Source organism: Citrus clementina, unplaced genomic scaffold, assembly GCF_000493195.1.
Source record: "Citrus clementina cultivar Clemenules unplaced genomic scaffold, Citrus_clementina_v1.0 scaffold_8, whole genome shotgun sequence".
Lineage (NCBI taxonomy): Eukaryota > Viridiplantae > Streptophyta > Magnoliopsida > Sapindales > Rutaceae > Citrus > Citrus x clementina.
In genome coordinates, this window is record NW_006262022.1 from 6,395,884 (window position 1) to 6,416,773 (window position 20,890).

Below are 20,890 nucleotides of genomic sequence, written 5' to 3' on the forward strand. Positions count from 1 at the left end.
TAAAGTTTCCATTACTACGGATATGTGGACATCTAGCCATCAAAAAAAGGGATATATGGTCGTGACAGTGCATTTTATTGACAATTCGTGGACTCTACGAAATCGAATCTTAAGGTATCAGTTTAAAAGTTTAATAAATTTATTTATATTTTATTATATGAACTTTATTTTTATTTATTCTCATAGCTGTAATTCTGTTTTATTTTTTATGAATTGTGTAGATTTATATATGTGCCTTCTCCACATACTGCTGAAGCACTTTCTAATGAGTTGGCTAAGTGTATGTTGGATTGGAATGTAGATCGAAGGTTATCTACAATAACAATTGATAATTGTTCTACTAATGATGCTATGATTCCGCTTTTGTTGGCTAAGTTTCCTCCTGGTTCATTCTTATTAAATGGAAAATTATTGCATGTGAGATGTTGTGCTCACATTTTAAATTTAATTGTTAAGGATGGGTTAGATGCGATAGGAGATGGGATTGAAAAAGTTAGAAACAGTGTTAATTACTGGACATCATCACCTAAAAGGATAGAGCTGTTTGAGGATACGGCTAATCGCCAATTGAAGTTAAATTGTTCTAAGAGTTTAGTGCTTGATTGTAAAACTAGGTGGAATTCGACATATTTAATGCTTGAAGTTGCTTTGATTTATAAAGATGTTTTTACTCGTTTGAAGCATCGTGATAACCAATATAAGCACTTGCCTACTGAAGTAGAGTGGGAGTTGGCGAGAGTAGTATGTGAGCATTTGAAACCCTTCTATACTATGGCTGAGATGTTTTTTGGCACTAAATACCCAACAGCTAACTTATTTTTTCCAATAATTTGTGAAATTAGATTATCATTGAATGCTTGGCTTAATTCTTCATGTGATGTGATAAAAAATATGGCGAAAAGTATGTTAGAAAAGTTTGGAAAATATTGGGATGAAATCCATGGTGTAATGGTTGTTGCTGTTGTATTGGATCCTAGATACAAAATGGTTCTAGTGGATTATTTCTTTCCTCAGATTTATGGTAGTGATGCATCAACTCATATTGATAGAATCCGTACTCTCTGTTCTGACTTATATTCAGAATATAAAAAAAAGAGTATGGTTGGATCGAATTTGGCTGAAGGATTTGGTGAGTCTAGTGTTGTTTGTAATTCTAATTCTAGTTCAGTTGTGATGGGTATGTGGGATGTGAAAAAATTTAATGCATTCAAAAGCCAACATATTCATAAACGAGTTAAGTCGAAGTTAGATACTTACTTGGAAGAAGAGGATAAGACTACTCCAGACTTCGATATTTTAATGTGGTGGAAGGTGAATAGAAGTAGATATCCGATATTATCTGAGATTGCTAGAGATTTGCTGGCTGTTCCGGTCTCCACAGTTGCTTCCGAATCTGCTTTTAGTGCGGGAGGTCGATGTTTAAGCCCACATCGTAGTAGACTTCATCCGAGTACAGTAGATGCCTTAATGTGTACTCAGAATTGGATATGGGCTCAATTAAAAGGTATCAAATTCAGCTCACTTCTGCACTTATTTGATTTTGATAGTATTTGTTTTTTTTTTATTTTACAATTTTTTTAAAATTAGGTGAGATTCCTAAAGATAAAGTGATGAATGGGGAAAAAATAAATGGAGAAGTGACTGATAATGATGATGAAGAGGAGACCCAACCATGTTCTGAATAGTGTTTATTTTTCTTTTTTTGGTATGTGCTTGATGCTTATTGTGATGCTCAATTATTAATATCAAATTCAGCTCACTTCTGCACTTATTTGATTTTGATAGTATTTGTTTTTTTTATATTTTACAATTTTTTTTTAAATTAGGTGAGATTCCTAAAGATAAAGTGATGAATGGGGAAAAAATAAATGGAGAAGTGACTGATAATGATGATGAAGAGGAGACCCAACCATGTTCTGAATAGTGTTTATTTTTCTTTTTTTGGTATGTGCTTGATGCTTATTGTGATGCTCAATTATTAATATCATGGTTATACTTATTTATTTATTGCATCAGTGGAAGCAGCTAGTAATATTTTCAATTTTTTTTCTATTATTGTTGTGCCTAATTGAAGAGTATATTTTTAGGAAAGGACCTCAATGTTACAGATCCCTGGTGTTCTGTTCTGTGGCCCTGTCTTCTATTACCTAATCTTTTGTCCTGTGTTATTCATCTTAAGTTTCACTTGATTTGAAAATCTATCCGGCTGCCAAAGATATTTCATTTGTTATGGCCATGGTGGCAAATTATATGGTTTAAGCTGAATATTACAGAAAATGTAACTGCCTTGGTTGATGCTTAAAATACTTTGATCACTTCTGAGATTAAGAAATAATAAGCATGTGAGCCCTTTGCACAATAGACTGCCTACTATCTATATTATATATTTATTTAGTTAGGAAGTAAAGTGCTGAGAAACATACAATTGGAGGCTCTGTTTCAGAATTTCCTGTTTAGTTCATATCTGCTCTATTCATGCATCAAATGGCAGGTCTGGCTTTTTTCTGTCATTTTCTCATTCACTTCTTGTTATCAGTTGGTTGCAGTTCGAAAAATTCCTTGGGCAAACGCAAACCTGAATTATACTGGTCAAGCACTCATCATATCCGTAGGTAACTGTCACAACTGGCATTTCTAATTTTTTGTAATGTGGAAAGAAGATATACTGACTAGTATACTATTTTTGGTATCAAAAATTCATACGACATGGCCTCGAGGCTTTCTGTAAAATTTGTTCATGATATTGCTTATTTATTCTTGAATACAGACTTTTTGTAATGCGGAAAAAAATCTAGTGTAATACTCTCGTATCAGTACAAAAAATTATGATATCACCACTGCTTTCAAATACTTTTTTTTTTTTTCTGTGAGACTACCTCTGTTCAACACCTATCTTTAAGTCATAAATATTTAGTTTTGCTCAGGGGCGGACCTAAGAATTTATATTATCCCGGGCTAAATGTGTAATCAATATTTTTTGTAATACAAATGTGTATTACAAAAAATTAGTGTACTAAATTTACACTATGGGACCTAAGAATTTAGAATTAAACTCAAACAGCTCCTAGTGAAGCCGTCAAGTGGCTTTTAGCGTCTTTATTTGTCTAATCATCTGAGTTACAATCTTTAAAAATAATAATAATAATAAGTTAAAATTTTATTTGACCTTTTCTTCTCATTTCCGAATATTAACAAATACCTCGATAATCGGTCCCCAAACCGCATTCTGCCGTGTATTTTGTAAGTAGGATACATTACTCACAATAATGTTATGCTTTTGGGACCGCTACAGCCTACAAATAATGGCTCCCGATTGAATTAGTTCAAAAAATAGTTAATTATTAAATTTTATCCTTTTCTAATTTAAATTGTGAAATATATTCAGTTGTGAAAAAAAGAATTACCGATACAGAAGGTATTAACAATACCTTGATAATCCCGTTAATTTTACGAGTAGGTATTAACAATATGATGTCTCACTGTTTGTCTGATGGGCTCATAATTATTAGATTTTATTGTTTCTAATTTGGGTGGGGAAATTTATTCAGTTGGCTAAAAACCTAAGCTCTTGCGAGGCTTGTTTTATTATCAAAAACAAAAAAACAAACAAAAATTATTCAGTTGGCCTACAAATTGTAAATTAATGTGTCAATTTTCTCACGTTATCCTCCTGCTTAAACATAAGTCTACACAAGATTTCATGTTTAAATAGGTTAAATGTGCCATGATTATTAAATAATTTTAAATCATAAACATTTAGGTGGCATATGTTTCTTGTCTAAAATCTAAATATGTGTGAATTAGTCTGAATTTTGAGTAGAGCTGAATGTCTAAATCTTAATTATATGTTTGTTTTTTTATCTGAATCGTTAAAAATAAATATTAAGTTGTTTATCTTTTAACTTAAAAAAAATCTAAAAATTAGTATTTCTACATTTGTGCCCTAATATATTGTAAATGTTAATCAAATAATCAACATTTCAAAGAACATATAAAAGATAATATATCATCATAAAATAAATCATTTTCAATTGAACACAACCTTTTAATATTCTAAATTAGTATATGTCAATCAATTTTATTATAATTTATGATGTTTTTATACTAAGAATAGTCATTAAAAAATTATGAAGATAAATAATTCTAATATGAAGAAAATAAGATGGTAAAAATAGTAATAGTCTACCACTATATTATCATAAGTTATAGAGATGAGTAATAATACTAATTATTAAATTTTATTCGGGTAACGATGAAAATTAATTAATTAGATAGAGATATTTTGGAAAATATCTTTTAATGATATTATTCATACTTTTTAGATTAAGTAAAAAGCTAAAAAGTTTGGGATAATAATTTAATGAATGAAAATTTTTCGTTAAGTTGAAAAAACAAACATCTACTTAGTTTTTATTTATATTAACAACAAATTAATATATATGACGTTCTACTTAATAAAGAGAGAACCTGAGGTAATAAAACTGTTAAGAGAGAACTATAAATAAGGTGCTTTTGGATTATCAAAAAAGGTGAAAAACCATCACCAAACCATTTGGATGTTATTTGGAAGCTTGCCTTATCAAAAAAAGTTTTAGATGAAAATTTTCTCTTGGTGAGCAGCTAAAGACCTATTTTCAACAGCTGAAGATTTGAAAATTAAAAAAAAAAATGTTTCAGTATCCTAGATGTTAAATTTGCTATAGTAACGTGGATGACATATTTCAGAGAGTAAGATGGGGTGGAAATTTTGGCGAAATTCCCAGTTCGCAGTCAAATTTAAAGAGGAAATTTAGTAGACAAGGCCATTCTAAAATTTAGAGAAAGGAAACAAATGTATTTAAGTAGGGAATTATGCAATACGGAGTTATAAGAGGTATGCATATTTGAGACTTGTCTAAAGTAATAAATTCATTTTATGAACTAATTATTGGACCATTTACGGATTAAAGGCATCATTAAGAAGAAGAACATTATCAAGAGTCTTTTGATAATTCAAGGATAGTGCAATTACAAAATTTAAAAATCTCAAGAAGTTTTTTGATAATCACATGATATGGAATTATAAAGAAAAGGATCCGAGTTGCCTACGACATATGTATTTTATACAATTTTTTTTAATTATTGATTAGATTACTGTCTGTGCATGTTTCAAATGTTTAATACCGCACGTTATACAAATTCACAAATTGTACCCAAAAAGTTTTTTTTCACCAATAACAAAAAGTGCAGCTGATGGTACCTATAGGAACCAACATGATCACCCAGCACCTACACATAAAGAAATCATGCAAAGTCCGGAGAGTCCTTTTAAAACCCCATTAATTTAGTTATTTATGATTTTAAGAATTTATTTGGAGATGTAGTAGAGGAGCTATGATTTTAAAATGTTTGGTAAATACATAGTTTAAAATTTTATTTATTTGATAAAGAACTTATATTATTTTAAGTACTTAAAATAGTTTAATATGCAATTCGATGCTAAAAAGATAGAATTACCCTTACAAAATGACCATAGTTTTTATTTGTATTTGTTTCTATGTTGTCATTTAGTAAGGATAATTCTATCTTTTTAGTAGACAACTAATACAAATTATAAAATTAAAGTAAAAAACTAAACAAATTAAATCTTCCTAGTATTTTTTAATATAAAATAAACTTAGGGTAGATGGCTGATAATTGACTACACTATAATAAAAAAAAAACCTTGTTTTCATATAGGACCCACTCACTATAAAATTTATAATTGGTCGATTTAGATCTCATTTCTAATTTTTGTAATGTGGAAAGAAGATCTAGTAGAGACTTTCTTATATAACAAATTTGTATGACATGTCCCAGAAGCTTTTTGTAAAACTTGTTCCTAATATTGCTAATTTATTCTTGAAATTACTTAGATCTTATTTTCAATTTTTTGTAATGCAAAAAAAAAAAAACTAGTGTGATACTCTTATATCACTACAAAAAATTATTTAATATTACAATACCACATTCTTTTTAAATACTTTTTTGTGTGAAACGATCTCCATTCAACAACTATCTTTCAGGTCATAAATATTTAGTGTTTGTTATATTAACAAAAATATAATTTATACAAGGATTTTACTTAAAAATCATCCTAAAGTGATAGAACTCTTAAGAGAGAATCGAATTAAAGTGCTTCTAAGTTACTGGAATAGATGAAAGCTTTTTCACCAAATCATTTGCAATGTTATTTGGAAGCTTGCCTTGCCCCAAAAGTATTGGGTGATTTCTTTCTCTTTTTTTTTTGGAGAGCAACCAAAACGTACTTCGGTGAAAATCTATGGAATAAACAGAACGCTGACTGCAAGTAGATAAGGGTGTAGAACCCAAGTCGCGTTGGGAAATTAGAAGATAAGGTGCGTAGGTGAAATTTAATCTATCTAAATTTCGAGTAGACTTGTGTTTGAGTAGGAGGATAATGTAAGAAAATTTGGCACTTTTATTCAACTGAAGAAATTTTACAATTTAAATTAGAAACGATAAAATTTAATAATTAATTATTATTTGAACTAATTGAATCGTGCGCCATCATTTGTGTAATGTATCCTATTTGCAAAATAAACGGCAGGATGCGGTTTGCGGACAGATTATCCTATTTTGGTAATTCTCTTCTTCTTCTTCAACCCCAAATAATCAAAAGCTCTCCAATGGCTTTCGTATCCTCAACTCGTTCATTTAATTTTACTTCAATTTTAGTATCAGCTCTTAGATGTAATTTCTCATCTTCGTTCCCTCATACCGGAAAACCCACATCTTCAATTTCGGAAAATGAACCCTCGTATCCGACCACAACAGCTAAACTGAAGGAGTCGCTACGACTGACGGTCAAAGACTGAGCCTCACTCGAAAAATTCCTCAAAGAAAGGTGCAAATCATCAGGTCAAGGTGATATTAATCTTATTACTCCTAATGAAGCCTTGTGTATCTTTGATTACATGTTCCGTATGCACCCTTCTCCGCCTCCTGTCTCTTCCTTCAATATTTTGTTTGGTTGTCTTGCTAAGAATAAACATTATATACTGTCCTTTCACTCTTCAAGCGACTCAATTCAACTGGGTTGTTTCCAGATCTTTATACTTACAATATCTTGATTAACTGCTTTTGCAAAATGGGTCGAGTTTCTCATGGTTTTGTTGTTCTTGGGAGAATCCTCAGGTCTTGTTTTACTCCAGATGCTGTGACCTTTACTTCTTTGATTAAAGGTTTGTGTGCGGAGAGTAGAATCATGGAGGCCGCCGCATTGTTAACGAAACTTAAAGCGTTTGGTTGTGAGCCTAATGTCATCACATACACCACTTTGATTAATGGATTGTGTCGAACAGGCCATACAATTGTTGCTCTAAATTTATTTGAAGAGATGGCTAATGGAAATGGGGAATTTGCTGTTGTTTGTAAGCCAGACACTGCTACATACAGTACTATTATCGATGGTCTTTGTAAGGAAGGTTTTGTGGACAAGGCCAAGGAACTGTTTCCGAAGATGAAGGATGAGAATATTAACCCCAATGTGGTTACTTATACTTCTTTGATTCACGGTTTTTGTTACGCTAATGATTGGAATGAGGCGAAGTGTTTGTTTATTGAGATGATGGACCAAGGGGTACAACCTAATGTTGTGACTTTCAATGTGATCATGGATGAGCTCTGCAAGAATGGAAAGATGGATAAAGCAAGTCGGTTGCTGGACCTGATGATTCAGATTGGTGTGCGTCCAGATGCTTCTGTCTATAACACATTAATGGATGGGTTTTGCTTGACGAGTAGAGTTAACCGTGCGAAGGAACTATTTGTTTCTATGGAGAGTATGGGTTGCAAACATAATGTTTTTAGTTACAGTATTTTGATAAATGGTTACTGCAAGAATAAGGAAATAGAGGAAGCGTTAAGCCTTTATAGCGAAATGCTCTCTAAAGGAATTAAGCCAACAGTTGTTACATATAGCACCTTGTTTCTTGGACTTTTTGAAATACACCAGGTTCAGCATGCTTTAAAACTGTTTGATGATATGCAGCGTAATCATGTGGCAGCTAATACATATAGATACACTACCTTTATTGACGGGCTCTGCAAGAATGGTTTTGTTCTAGAGGCACTGGAATTATTCCGTGCTATAAGAAATAGCAAGTATGAGCTTAATATCGTATCCTACAACTGCCTCATTGATGGATTGTGTAAAATAGGCAAACTGGAAACTGCTTGGGAAATGTTTCAAAGTTTGCCTCGTGTAGGCCTAATGGCAGATGTTGTAACTTACAACATCATGATCCATGGGCTTTGTAATGATGGGCAAATGGACAAGGCACATGATTTGTTTCTTGATATGGAAGCAAAAGCTGTGGAACCCGATTGTGTCATATTTAATACGATTATGCTGGGTTTCATCCGCAATAATGAGACATCAAAAGTTATTGAACTCCTTCACAGAATGGATAAGAGAAATGTAATGCCAGACGCATCTATACTTTCAATTGTTGTGGACTTGCTTGTAAAGAATGAAATTAGCTTAAAATCGATTCCACAATTCAAGAGTCAAAGGTAAGTGAGTTTAATACTGATTTAGCCACATGTTTCTTCTGCCTGAAAACCCAACCTGGAGGATCCCATTCTTATTACAACATGTAAAGGAGTGTTGTCTAATATAGGCATGTTCCTAGGTTCTGTCCATGGATTCTGTTTGCACACATGGCTAACTTCCTGTTCAACAGAAAGTTTTAAAGTCTTTCAACTTTATGTTGTAAAATAACTTTTTTATTATTCAATTCATGAGTTTTTCTTCTATAACACATCCTTCTCATTAGCTGGAAGTGCAAATTTTTTAGGCTTTTCCCGTATGGCCTCTTTTTCTGCTCTAAATAAAATGGCATTTTATTTCCCTCTTGTGAGGGTACAAGGTTTATGTTTAAACTTTCTGTTAGTTAAATTGGTTGTCTTTGATATAGGGAACTTCCAGTTGAACTGATTTGTAATTCGACTATATGAGATTACCAACTGTATTGGGAATCGATGCCAAATTAATAATGTCATCAGGTTTTTCAATCAGTGTTCATCATTTATTTCTGTTAACAATTAATAGCACAGTTTGTCTTCTCAGCTTCATTGGTTCCTCTCAAAAATAATCTTGTAAAGACAATCTTTCTTGGGCATGGAAAATGCTAGATTGTTTGTGGTCTGAATGATACTACACATCTAAGTAATTGCCCAAAGTTTTTGTTCCTAGTTACATGGCATTCAATTGAATGAGGACTCATGTTTGTGTGTATTGGTATTTGTTATACTATGTATTGGCAAGACAAAGTTTCTTGAAATTGACAAACTTTTCTCTATGAAGATTGAAGACAATATGATAAGATAAAATTTATCAAAAGCCTATATATGCTTGCCAGGGCCGGACCTTTGATTATTAGTCCTCGCCTTTCGTTCTTGTTTCATATTCTTCTGCTAACAAATCTTGATCATGAATCTCATCACATTTGGTACGCTTATCCATGGTTTTATCCGAACCAATGAGCCATCAAAAGTTATTGACCTTCTTCACAAGATGAGGGAGAAAAAAGTAATGCCGGATGCATCTATAGTTTCAATCGTCGTGGACTTGTAAAGAATGAAATTAGTCTGAACTCACTTCCGTCATTTCCTGTTCAAGAGCAACAGGGGGAAGTTGATGAGTCAAATGTCAAGTTGTAGCAGCATGTGCTTTCAGCCTAAAAACCTGATCTGCAGCATCTCAATCATGTTACAAAGTGACACGTCGCCTAGTGACAGCAAGTTCTCTACGGTGCTGTTAATGGATCCTGATTGTTCTTGTGATCTGGAGAGTCTTATTCACATTACAGATCCTGGTCTGGACGAGCTAGCTTATGTGATCACCAACTCTACATTGCCGTTGATGCCAAATTAAATATGGTATCATGTTTTTCAACTTGTTACTTACTACAGTCCTTCCATTGAATGGCCACAAGAAACTGTAAAATCACCCTTTGTCTTGTTCCCTCTTAATGATCCATCACTTTGGGAGCTAATGAATTAGTTACACCTTGTCACTTTATTGGTACTTGATTGTCATTTGTGCTTTGAATTCACAGCATATTTTATCCTTGCTGTACTCTTTGCATAATCACCTTTGAGGGCTGCTAGTATGTATAATTGAAAAACCTTATATAAATTATAAGCATTTATATTTAACTTCTTGTAAACGTCCAGTATATGTCTCTTCTGTGAAATGATTCATTCTCCATGCTGCTAGGACCTGGGCTTATGACTCTTCTGTGAAATGATTTACCCTCACCTGCAGACAGAAATTTATCACATTCGAGAAATCTTCAAACAAAGTGAAAAAAATGCCACAAACACGACATAAACTTAACTGTTTACATGAAAAGTGGCAGCAACTTGGTGAAATTACCGATTAAAATGTCCCTACTGTGAGGAAGGATGCTATACAACTGACTCGGAAAATGTAAAATGGATAACTTACGTCCAAAATGTCCCTGTATTGTTGGCATGTTCCCAGGTTCTGTTCATGGATTCTGTTTGCAGACATGGCCGACTCTCTGTTTCATTGGATAAGTTTCAAATAATTCTGGCAACTTTTTGTTGTAAAATTACTTTTTTATCATTTAATCCATATGCCTCTTTCTCATTACCTGCAAGTGCAAAATTTTTAGGCTCGTCCTCTTAGACCTCTTTTTCTTCTCTAAATAGATAAAATGGCATTTCATTTTTCTCTTGCGAGGGTGCAGGTTTATGCTGAAACTTTCGGTTAGTTAAATTGATTGTCTTTGAAATTGGAACTTGTACTTGAACTAGTTTGCATTTTGAATATATGAGATTACCAACTGTAACGGGGAATTGGTGCCGAATTGATTATGTTATCAGGTTTTTCAGTCTGTGTTCATCTTTTATTTCTGTTAATAATTAACAGCACAGCTTGTCTTCTCTACTTCTTTGGTTCCTGTCAATTGTCAAATATAAACTTGTAGAGACATTTTGTTTTGGCATGGCACATGCTAGATTTTGTTTTTTGTTTGAATGATACTACACATCTAAGTGATTGTCCAGAATTTTTTTCATTCCTAGTGACATGGCACTCAATTGAATGGTGACTCGTGAATCATGATTGTGTGTGTTGGTCTTTGTTATACTACGTGTTGGCAAGACAAAGTCTTTTGAAACTGACAAACTTTTCTCTATGAATATTGAAGACAATATGATAAGATAAAATTAATCAAAAACATCTATTCTTGACAGGGCTGGAACGTCTGTTATTAGTCCTCGCCTTCCATTCTTGTTTCATATTCTTCTGCTAACAAATCTTGATCATGATAGTCTTCTCTTTTCTTTTGCAATGGTGAGTTCACTCTCAGGAATCAGATCGAATTTGAAGAAACTGCAAGGGACTCCAAAGCAAATGGTGTAGAGCAACCTTCACTTATCACGGGCACAGGATTACTCTGACTTTCTGCATTTTACTGTTGGCTATGGTTTGATGCATTATTTATTGTTCTAAAATACCATCCTCGTTGGAAGTTCAATCATTACTGTTTTTATTCCCCCTCTTTTTACTTGCTCTTGCTATTTTTGTTGTCTGAAATTATCAGAAGTTCCATGCATGCTCCAATAGAACGAGTAATGTAATGTAGGTGCTGACCAACTCCAAATAAGTAGTTAGTTGCCTAGTAGTTGCTTTCCATGAAATTTGTTTTTGGTATGAATAATGTTGTCTTAATTTTACAAGCTTCCGTGCAACCCCTAATTTATTGGATGTATTAACCCAACCCCTCATTTAATATTAGATTTACCCATTGATTGATGTTGACTCTTGAAAGTAATGTACTATTTATTTATTTGATATTAATGATTATATCATTTAAATAGTCTATTCTAAGATATTATTAATTTTCTCATTTAAATAAAATATTATTATATTTATTTGATATTAATGATTAATTATAATGAATAGTCTATTCTAAGAAAATATTAATTTTCTACTATGTTATTAATAATAATGTTTCATTTCTATTACTTTCATCAATAATTTTTAATTTAGATAACTAAAATTAAAACTAACAAAAAATTATGATTTACATAATTAATAATATTAATAATTATTGTTAATTTACAAATATAATGAAATAAATATTTCTTTTTTCAAATATATTTTTTTATTAAATTTTTAATTAAAAACTATATTTTTTAAATAAGGATAAAATTATAATTTGAAACTATTTACTCCCGCTCCGAGACAAAGTAAACACATAAATTGAATTTTAATTCTAATTCCATACTCCTATTATAGTGTAAGTAAATAATCTACTCTCACTCCACATTCTCAATCTCAGGATTCTTACTTCTTAGGATACCTCTCTATTCCAAAATGTAAACGCTAACAAAATATAAACCATATAGAGGCATATATATATAGAATCATATCATATCTCAAACGTCAAATAAAATTCTTAATTAAGTAAACCATAAGGTGATTGCGTATAAAAAAAATTAATAATATTAATTTTCATAAGCATTTATGCTTGTAGTATTACTTTACTTTTTATTAACCGTTGCTTCAACTTATGGTGGATATTAAGAGAACAATAATAATAGAGCTATACACGTTTGCATACTACCAATTAAATTAACACTATAATTTGGTTTACCAAACAGATCCTTAATATCATAAATAATTAAATTATTGGGGTTTTAAAATGTAGACTTTGCATGATTTCTTTATATTTAGGTGCCATGGCTCCTATAAGTAATGGCAGCCACACCTTTTGTTATTGGTAAAAAACTTTTCTAGGTACAATTTGTGAATTTGTACAACGAGTGGTATTAAACATTTGAAGAATGAACCGACAATGTCATATCAATAATAAAGAAAAGAAAACGAATTGTATAATACCCAGGTGTTCTAGTGTAACTTGGATTCTTTTTCTTTATAGGTGCACCTATCATGTGATTTTTTTTTTTGAAAAAAGAAAACAAAAAAAAAAAGAACTCTTGAGATTTTAAAATTTTGTAATTGCACTATCTTTAAATTACTAGGAGACTTCCTCTCCTCGAAGACACCTTTAATCCATAAAAGGTCCAAAAAATAATTCATGAAATGAATTGATTGTTTTAGATAAGTTTCAAGTATGCATACCTTTTATAACTCCATATTGCATAACTCCTCATTTCACTCAATGGGTGCATTTGTTCACTTTTTCTTTCTTGTAAAATTTTGAATGGCCCTAATTCTATAGATTATTAATTAAGTGTTATTATTATCATTATTGGCCGTAGATGCATATGTGGGGTGGGGCCGTTTGGGGGGCATGGATCTCAATACACCAGAGGGCCATAATATTTATTCTTTAAGAGGAACCACAACCAACAACAATACTTTAAGTTCCATTCCATTTCACTTCTATGCACTAGATTGCATAAACAACATTGATCATCCAAGGTCAAAGCCTCTCAAAGACGTTAGTTGCAAGAAAAAGCATGGGATTGTGGTCAAAATTTTCTTGCGGTGAAAGGCTCATACATTGATGACAATTACTAGATTGTTTTGGGCCTCAATGGTTTTAATATTATTCTCTTAAAAACATATGTTGATTAGAGACGAGAGGAAGAAGATGATCTGATTCAGCCAACTGCAGAAGATAGAGCACGCGGTGGAGTTCAGATTTTGAATTCTCTTGTTAAGTTGTTTTTAATTTATTGCAAGGTAGAATACGTTGCTTTCTTAAAAAAATACTTTGAACATCATATTTTTGTATTACAAATATACCAAAATTAAACTATTTTTTTCTTTATTAGTATAAACTAAATTTTGCCAGAATGGTTGTCCTTGTAGGTGGAATTCTATTATGAAACTAATAGTCCTTCCTAGTGCTAACTATCACTTTGAACAAATGTGGCATCTCTAACAACAACTTCCAAACTTGCAACTACCTGCTTCTCAGCATTAGAAGCGATATCCACCTTGGCTTTCAACTAGCTGTAATTAGGAGGAGGGTACCATTGTTTCTGTTTGTCAATTTCCTTCCTTGAAGCATAAGCCTTAATTAGGAGGAGGGCAAGCTTCCAAATAACATTCCAAATAGTATTGTGAAAATTTTTCACCCTTTTGGTCATAAAAAAGAACCTTATTTCTAGTTCTCTATTAACAATTTTATCACTTTAAGATCTCTCTTTACTAGAAATATCATATATATTAATTTGTTGTTAATATAAATACGACTAAATATTTATAATTTAAAGATAACTGTTGAATGGAGGTTGTCTCACACACACACACACACACAAAAGTATTTAAAAGCAACGGTGATATCATAATTTTTTGTACTGATATGAGAATATCAGTATTACAATATCAAAAGTATTACAATAGATTTTTTTTCCGCATCACAAAAAGTTTGAATTCAAGAATAAATAAGCAATATCGGGAGCAAATTTTACAAAAAGTCTCCGGGACATGTCATATGAATTTGTGATACGAAAAATAGTATACTAGTCAATAGATCTTCTTTCCACATTACAAAAAATTAGAAATGCGATCTAAATCGATATCAATTACTAATTTTATAGTGAATGGGTCCTTCATGAAAACAATGAATATTTTTATAATTTAAGAAATTATTAGCCATTTACCCTAAGTTTACTTTGTGTCCAAAAATACTACGGAAACTTTAACTTGTTTAGTTTTTTACCTTAATTTATAATTTATATTAGTCGCTCATTAAAAAAAATAGAATTACCTCATAAAATGATAAAATAAAAACAAACACAAATGACAATACTAGTTGCTTTATAAGGATAATCCAGTCCTTTCGGCACCAAATTACTGGTTAAATTATTTTAAATATTATAAATTATTTTTAGATTGAGTGACGAAGGATCATTTTAATACTCATGGCCATTTAATCTATCTAAACATGATATTTTGAGTAGACTTATGTTTGCTTAGGAGGCTGATGTAAAAAAAGTGGCACTTTTATTCAACTGAATAAATTTCACAATTTAAATTAGAAAACGATAAAATTCCATAATTAACTATTATTTGAACTAATTGAATCGGGAGCCATCATTTGTAGCGGCCCCAAAAGCATAACATTATTGTGAGTAATGTATCCTACTTGCAAAATAAACGGCAGAAGGCGGTTTGGGGACGGATTATCGAGGTATTTGTTAATATCCGGAAATGGAAAGAAAAGGGCAAATAAAATTTTAACTTATTATTATTATTAAAGATTAGACAAATAAAGGAGCTGTTTGAGTGTAAATCTCAAATCAAACCGTACCCATCGCAAGTAATGCATGTGCACATAAAATTCTATTTTGGTAATTCTTTTCTTCTTCTTTAACCCCAAATAATCAAAAGCTCTCCAATGGCTTTCGTATCCACAACTCGTTCACTTCATTTTACTTCAATTTCAATATCAGCTCTTAGATTTAATTTCTCATCTTCGTTCCCTCATACCGGAAAACCCAAATCTTCAATTTCGGAAAATGAACCCTCGTATCCGACCACAACAGCTAAACTGAAGGAGTCGCTACGACGGACGGTCAAAGACCGAGCCTCACTCGAAAAATTCCTCAGAGAAAGGTTCAAATCATCCGGTGAAGGTGATATTACTACTATTACTCCTAATGAAGCCTTTTGTATCTTTGATTACTTGCTCAATATGCGCCCTTCTCCCCCTCCTCTCACTTCCTTCAATATTTTGTTTGGTTGTCTTGCTAAGACTAAACATTATGATACTCTCCTTTCACTCTTCAAGAGACTCAATTCAACTGGGTTGTTTCCAGATCTTTATACTTATAATATCTTGATTAACTGCTTTTGCAAAATGGGTCGAGTTTCTCATGGTTTTGTTGTTCTTGGGAGGATCCTCAGGTCTTGTTTTACTCCAGATGCTGTGACCTTTAATTCTTTGATTAAAGGTTTGTGTGCGGAGAGTAGCATAATGGAGGCTGCCGCATTGTTTACGAAACTTAGAGTGTTTGGTTGTGAGCCTAATGTCATTACGTACAGTACTTTAATTAATGGATTGTGTCGAACTGGCCATACAATTGTTGCTCTAAATTTATTTGAAGAGATGGCTAATGGAAATGGGGAATTTGGTGTTGTTTGTGAGCCAAACACTGTTACATACACTACTATTATAGATGGTCTTTGTAAGGAAGGTTTTGTGGACAAGGCCAAGGAACTGTTTCTGCAGATGAAGGATAACAATATTAACCCTAACGTGGTTACCTATACCTCTGTGATTCGTGGTTTTTGTTATGCTAATGATTGGAATGAGACCAAGTGTTTGCTAATTGAGATGATGGACCAAGGGGTACAGCCTAATGTTGTGACTTTCAATGTCATCATGGATGAGCTCTGCAAGAATGGAAAGATGGATGAGGCAAGTCGGTTGTTGGACCTGATGATTCAGTTTGGTGTGCGTCCAAATGCTTTTGTCTATAACACATTAATGGACGGGTTTTGCTTGACAGGTAGAGTTAATCGTGCGGAGGAACTATTTGTTTCTATGGAGAGTATGGGTTGCAAACATACTGTTTTTAGTTACAGTATTTTGATAAATGGTTACTGCAAGAATAAGGAAATAGAGGGAGCGTTAACCCTTTATAGCGAAATGCTCTCTAAAGGAATTAAGCCAGATGTTGTTATATATAACACCTTGTTTATTGGCCTTTTTGAAATACACCAGGTTGAGCGTGCTTTCAAGCTGTTTGATGAGATGCAATGTGATGGCGTGGCAGCTGATACCTGGGCATATAGAACCTTTATTGATGGGCTCTGCAAGAATGGTTATATTGTAGAGGCAGTTGAACTATTTCGTACTTTGAGAATTCTCAAGTGTGAACTTGATATTCGAGCCTACAACTGCCTCATTGATGGATTATGTAAATCCGGCAGACTCGAAATTGCATGGGAACTATTTCGTAGTTTGCCTCGTGTAGGCCTAATGGCAGATGTTGTAACATATAACATCATGATCCATGGGCTTTGTAATGATGGGCAAATGGACAAGGCACGTGGTTTATTTCTTGATATGGAAGCAAAGGGTTTGGAACCCAATTTTGTCATATTTAATACGCTTATGCTGGGTTTCATCCGCTGTAATGAGACATCAAAAGTTATTGAACTCCTTCACAGAATGGATAAGAGAAATGTAATGCCAGACGCATCTATACTCTCAATTGTTGTGGACTTGCTTGTTAAGAATGAAATTAGTTTAAACTCGATTCCACAATTCCAGAGACACAAGTCAATGAGCTGAATGCTGATTTACTTGCATGTTTTTTCTGCCTAAAATCTGGATCTGGAGAATCCCATTCTTATTACAACACGTGAAGTATTGTTGCGTAGTGATGGCATGTCCCAGGTTCTGTTCATGGATTCTGTTTGCAGATATGGATGACTCATCAGTTAAGTTTCAAAGTCTGGCAACTTTTTGTTGTAAAATTGCTTTTTATTATTCAGGTCATATGTTTTCCTTCTATAATGCATCTTTTTCATTAGCTGGAAGTGCAAAGTTTTTATGCTCTTTCTGTATGACCACTTTTTCTTCTCTAAATAGATAAAATGGCATTTAGTTTTTCGTTTGTGAGGCTACTAGGTTTATGCTCAAACTTTCTGTTAGTTAAATTGATTGTCTTTGATATCTAGCACTTCTAGTTGTACTAATTTGTACTTCTGAGTATATGGGATTGCCGACTGTAATGGGAATTGATGCCAAATTAATTATGCATCAAGTTTTTCAGCGTGTTCATCTTTTATTTCTGTTAACATTTTGGCTTTGGACATGCTGGATTGTTTTTGGTTTCAGTGATACAAAACATCTAACTAATTGTCCAAAGTTCTTCATTCCTTGTGACATAGCATTCAATTGAATGGTGACTCATGAATCATGATTGTGTGTTTTGGTATTTGTATACTATGTATTGGCAAGACAAAGTTTGTTGAAACTGAGAAACTTTTCTCCGCCTTCCATTCTTGTTTCATATTCTTATGCTAACAAATCTTGATCATGATGAGTCTCCTCTTTTCTTTACAACCCACATATAAAGTCTTGGCCATAAGCCTCAAGGCCTATTGGCTATTACAGCAGTGAGTTCACTCTCAGGAATCAGATCTTTCAAATTCGAGGAAATTTGAAAAAATTGCAAATGTCTACAAAGCAAATGGTCTAAAGGTCCTTTTTGTTATCACTCACACAACATTACTCGAGTATCTACGTTTTACAGTTGGTTCTGTTGTGAAACAGCATTTCTGATTATTATAGAAGACAATTCTTCGAAGCATGTATTTGAGATGCGTGTAGAGCCTTTGGAATTAAATGATTAATTCGCTTTAATTTCCAGCCATAGTTCTATGCAGGCTAGTTAATCCCCTTTTTTGTTACCCCCCTCTTTTTCCTTTTTGCTATGGATTGTGTTTCCTTGTTTTTCTACTTTTACTTGCGTTGACAACTTGAGCTTGCTGTCTTGTGGTTTTAGAACCTTCCTAAGTAAGCGTGCAAATGACAATGAAGAATTGAAGATGGTGAAGGGTTTACTAGTCATTTTCTTTTTTAAAGCAATGCGTTTTATGCGGCAATCTTATTGATCTACGTTGGGAAAAAATTTAACTGATTTTGAAGGTCCTTAAAGATCGTCCATCTTGGTTCTGGCATTGTTACAGCCTTGAAGTTTGCAAAACGTTTCCTGCTGGATAAATTGAACTTGTACACACACATGTGAACCAAAAGAAAAATGATATATGTATCGAAACACTTTTAAATAGAGAAAAGTTTGTCTGGATAGCCTGGTTTTGAATCGATTTTAACAGAAAACGAGCTTCAAGCATGTGCTCCAACTACTCTGGCATGACATTGGCGATTGCCCTACATTTTTTTTAACTACTTTTGGTAATCTTTTTTGGTTTATGCTTTGCAGTAATAAAATGTTAATCCTTTCTTCTCATGAATGTTTTCTTGAACTGAAATGTTAATCATTTCTTCACGTTGAAGCATAAAACTACCATAGGCCCAGGGCCGCAATATATGGAAGAAAATGCTTGTTTAGTAGGACCCTTTAATTAGGATATTAGCCACTCAATTTGGAGATCTTATGGACCAACAATCTATCTGAAACGTCACATTCACATGTTTGATTGAAAGGGGAATTAAGGAATTCAAGTGGCTCAGAAAGGCAACCGACTCTACCCAACAATGGCAGAAAGAACATGAAAGAAAGAAGATCACATGAATCAATCAAAACCAAATGATAAAATTACTGATGCCCCTCCATGTCATTCAAGAAATGGATAAAATAGGAATACAAGTTCATGTTAGGATTATGTATTAAAAATAAAAATAAGAATGCATCATTATATATATGTGTAAGTAGACAAAGCATTGATCTCTGGGGATTAGCTAGCCTTTAACAATCAGTGGTGTTCCCAGTACCGGGGTGACAGATTGTGTATTTGTCTCTGAATCTGGGGCATATCTAAAAAGCTAAAAGATTTACTTTCTATCTTCAAGAACAAGAGCATACCATTATGATCTGATTTAATCTAGTCCACTAACTTGGCTTTTTTTTTTTTTTAATTTATATACCATTTTGTGCTATCCATCTACATTGACAAGACATATTGCACAGTTTATCCTGAAAATCATCCAACACCAAGTTTCAATATCTTGGAGGATAATCACCTTCTTTTACCTATATACTTAGCTTTAAAGAAAATTATGTTATTTCATTAGAGTTATTTTCATGATTAGCATTACCATTTCAAGTCAAATGTAGCTCAATAATCTATAATAGTATATCGGTTCCTTGTTTATCAATTCTCTCTCTCCATTTCAGGTTTCATTCGGACCAAGTATTCCCTTTCTCATGTGTACGAGATGTCAAGCTTGGCAAGTTAAAAAGAAAATGAATAGTCATTTTCAATCAGTCTAGAACTTTCTCTAGGGGCAACTGGACCCCCAACTTCTCAATCTATTTTGTGTTTGGTGTGTGTAGAACTTTCTTGGCATGTTTTATCAGCCCTTCCTCTGGGTCATTTTGTAAGACGGGTTACACCAGCTAAACACATGGGAAGGTCATGTAGACTGGATGAATAAAGCTGCCCTGAGAGACCGTCATGGCGGCATGCTTTGCTGCTTGTTTTGTCTTGGGTTGGTCTATTTTTTCCATTACTAAAGCACATTTTTCACCGTTTTCTCACATGCTTACCATAATGTAAAAACCTTAGCTGCTGCGACATGACATGAGAGTATCACACTAGATGTTTGGGGGAAAAATAAGAAAGATAGCAGAACGCCACGTGTCGACGAATGGAAGAACTTCAGTGCAATCCGAGGTACCCGACATGATTAGAGGTACCCCGCACGATTAGAGGTACCTGCCATGATTTGAGGTACCCGGCACGGTCAGAGGTACCCCACATAACTCCAGAATAACTCGAGGTATCTCGCATAGACTGGGCTACCCCGTATAATTCAAGGTACCCGGAATAACTCCAGCATAATTCAAGGTACCCGACCTGATTAGAGGTACCCGGCGTGATTAGAGGTACCCGGCCTGATTAGAGGTACCCCGCATGATTAGAGGTACTCGGCGTAATTAGAGGTACCCGGCTTGAGTAGAGGTACCCCGCATAATTAGAGGTACCCTGCGTGATTAGAGGTACCCCGCATGATTAGAGGTACCCGGTGTAATTAGAGGTACCCGGCTTGATTAGAGGTACCCCGCATGATTAGAGGTACCCTGCGTGATTAGAGGTATCCGACCTGATTAGAGGTACCCCGCATGATTAGAAGTACCCGGCGTGATTAGAGGTACCCCGCATGATTAGAGGTACCCGGCGTAATTAGAGGTCCCCGGC

At 33.5% G+C, this 20,890-nt stretch overlaps 2 protein-coding genes across 3 annotated transcripts; both read left to right on the forward strand.

Moving 5' to 3' along the window:
* The first annotated feature begins 6,534 nt into the window (after positions 1-6,534).
* Positions 6,535-8,965, forward strand: LOC18034347 (putative pentatricopeptide repeat-containing protein At1g12700, mitochondrial). The gene has a single exon (XM_024179127.1). The coding sequence runs from the start codon at positions 7,130-7,132 to the stop codon at positions 8,558-8,560; it is 1,431 nt and encodes a 476-aa protein (XP_024034895.1). The 5' UTR covers positions 6,535-7,129; the 3' UTR covers positions 8,561-8,965.
* A 6,335-nt stretch (positions 8,966-15,300) lies between these two features.
* LOC18034468 (putative pentatricopeptide repeat-containing protein At1g12700, mitochondrial) lies at positions 15,301-17,754 on the forward strand. 2 transcript variants are annotated; one of them, XM_024179126.1, is made up of 2 exons: positions 15,541-15,630; positions 15,902-17,754. In XM_024179126.1, the coding sequence occupies exon 2, from the start codon at positions 15,972-15,974 to the stop codon at positions 17,292-17,294; it is 1,323 nt and encodes a 440-aa protein (XP_024034894.1). In that variant the 5' UTR covers positions 15,541-15,630; positions 15,902-15,971; the 3' UTR covers positions 17,295-17,754. The 2 variants fall into 2 exon arrangements, with proteins under 2 accessions (XP_006423451.2, XP_024034894.1); XM_006423388.2 differs by having other exon boundaries at positions 15,301-17,754.
* The last annotated feature ends 3,136 nt before the right edge of the window (positions 17,755-20,890 follow it).